The 2,500-nt window shown below is 39.8% G+C and overlaps 1 protein-coding gene across 2 annotated transcripts in view; it reads left to right on the top strand.

The window, feature by feature from the left end:
• dync1i2b (dynein, cytoplasmic 1, intermediate chain 2b) overlaps positions 1-2,500 on the top strand; it is an 11,578-nt gene that overhangs the window by 247 nt on the left and 8,831 nt on the right. For both annotated transcript variants that reach the window (XM_080834660.1, XM_080834659.1), the window contains exons 2-3: positions 1,360-1,485; positions 1,641-1,758. In XM_080834660.1, the coding sequence (XP_080690786.1) occupies positions 1,378-1,485; positions 1,641-1,758 (226 nt within the window). In that variant the 5' untranslated portion in view covers positions 1,360-1,377. The remainder of the gene's footprint in view (positions 1-1,359; positions 1,486-1,640; positions 1,759-2,500) is intronic.

Genomic DNA, 2,500 nt, shown 5'->3' with positions numbered 1-2,500 from the left:
GATTTTAATGCTAGCCTGCTAGGCAGGGTTTGGATGCCGCTGGTTTGCGTGATATTTCACGTAGGCTTATATTAGTTGTACGGTTAATACTTCGTTAATGTGTGTTATTACTGTATAATTACGCAATATTATAAGTTAATTGTGCTGTTGAGCCATATCTTTTTTTGTGATCGCCGATGTCTGAACACAAAACCGCAGGATCTGTCGGCGAAGCAGGCTTAGCATTCCCAAAACGCCACTGAAGCACTTGACGATAGCCATACAACGCCCAGTTCCACGGATTGTTTGACATCCGGATGGCAAACAATACTCAGCCTATTTTGAGTATTTGAACGACTGTCAATCGTTGTTTGCCGATGATATGAACATGTTTAAATGATATATATTTGCCTTTTGGTAATAGCCAATTTTTTGGACATTTCTTGTCCACAGCTTGGCCATGACACATTTGAACAACTAACGTCAGTCAGCATTTGACAGCGTTTTGAGTGTCCAGTTGTCCTGTAATGTTAGGTTTATTAAGATTAGCTTTTTCTTTTTTTCGTTAACATTTTTTAATTGCAAATGTTTTTAAAAAAAATCGTTAACTCTGATGACTTTTGGTTTAACTAACTTCTACAGAGATGTAGCCTCTGAATAGTTTTTGTTGGTGCATATTTTATATGAATCCACTGATTTTTTTTTCATTCTAGGCTGAAGAATGCCTTGTGTTAGGGATACTTCTTGGGTCCTTAAAAGCCACAATCATATGAATATTTCATACGTTAAGACACGAAGAAAACTTCTTAGAGCCTGCAGGATTAGTTTCTCAGCGGATTTTGAGTTAAGGCCTTTCAGTGCATTGTTCATCATTGTGGAAAAGCAGAAGTGAAGAAATGTGCCTATTAATATTATTATTAGTATTATTATTAGCATACGTCTATAACTATTTATCAGTTGAATTGCAACGAAGTCAAACAGTAATGGTATTGTTGTCTGAATGCTGTGCTTTTGTGTCACATGGCTAGAATGTGATCAACCCACAGTAAATGGCTACAGTTGCCGTGAGCTCAACTGTTCTGTCATGTTCATTCTTTGCCAATGAATGAAAAAGCAAGGCAACTTTTTCAGACCCTCACTGAACGATCCCCACGGGGGCGCTAAACGTCCACAGTTTCGAATTTTAGAGCCAGGAAAAAAAAGACTTTATCCATCTAGCCAGCAGCACCACATGTGATGGCATTGGTATTTCTGTTGGGCATAGGCAATCACTCAGCCACTACAGAACAAGAACAAAATTACAGGGAAATTACTGAGATCATTATTAACCCACATACACATATAGGATCACACCCTGTTGTATGTGTGTGTTTTTACTAGCTTTGGCAGAACAATAAGATGTCTGATAAGAGTGAGCTGAAGGCGGAGCTGGAGAGGAAGAAACAACGTCTGGCCCAAATCCGTGAAGAGAAGAAGAGGAAAGAGGAGGAGCGTAAGAAGAAGGAGGTGAGTACGTTGGAGCTGATCTCAAGTTGGGAGACAGGTGTCAATACAATACAATCACTGAAGTATTTACATCACAGAAAGTATGTGTTTGTTTGTGTGTATGTGTATGTTGTTGTGAGAGAGTTGCAGGGTTAATATCCTCTCTCAATCTCCAGGCTGATGGCAGAAAGGAGGGGGCGTCTCCTCCCCAGGATGACTCAGACCTGGAGAGGAAGAGAAGAGAGGCTGAGGCTTTGCTCCAGAGCATGGGCATCACCCCGGACAGTGCCATGGGTGAGAATTATGAAATGTAGTTTTGTGCCGCTCTGCCTCGTCCAGTCCAAATGAATTAGGAAATGTTAAAACTGCACCATTCAAGGAGAATTTTAAGGATCGATTCCAATCATTATTTAAATGTAAATTGGAACATGAATTAATAATGGTTGTAGAGGCTCTGGACAGGTGCTGCAGAGTTGTTTAGCTGAGTTCAAGCTTTGAGTTGCATGAGTTTGAGACACATGGTAAAGTTTCCTATGTGTAAAGTTGAAACTTTCAGCCAAAGATCAGTTGCAATCTGCACAATGCTTTTTCTTTGTTAAGTAAGATTGGGAGAATATTGGAAGTAGAGTGTGTTTTTTAAGGGTGTAATCCATAACCCGTCTAGACTCTGTGTTGTGGGGAACATAGAGTCCCTTGTTCCAGAATTTATGAGCGTCTAAAAAAGAATCAAGAAAATCTGCAAGCCCGTAATGTGTGTAGCAGCAGAGGGCAGTAATGAGTCATTTAAATTATGGATAAATTCAATATGTGGCTGTGCACAAGAAATTTAGAAGAGACGAAGCCACCCACTTGTTTTCTGTGTAGGTGAAATTGCATTAGGAGTAAATACTACATTGATGTATGTTTGCATGTGGATTGCATCTGTTCGCTAACTCCTCCTGTTTGCATGCGGATAGCCTTTGCCGGTGTTTGTTTGCTTCTACATTTGTTTTGCAGTTGCTTTGAATGTCTTTAAGCATGCATCATTTTTTTCCCT

Source organism: Sprattus sprattus (assembly GCF_963457725.1).
Source record: "Sprattus sprattus genome assembly, chromosome: 3".
In the NCBI taxonomy this organism is placed as follows: domain Eukaryota; kingdom Metazoa; phylum Chordata; class Actinopteri; order Clupeiformes; family Clupeidae; genus Sprattus; species Sprattus sprattus.
The sequence above is the reverse complement of the archived record's forward strand: the minus strand, read 5'-3'. Positions and strand labels throughout refer to the sequence as shown.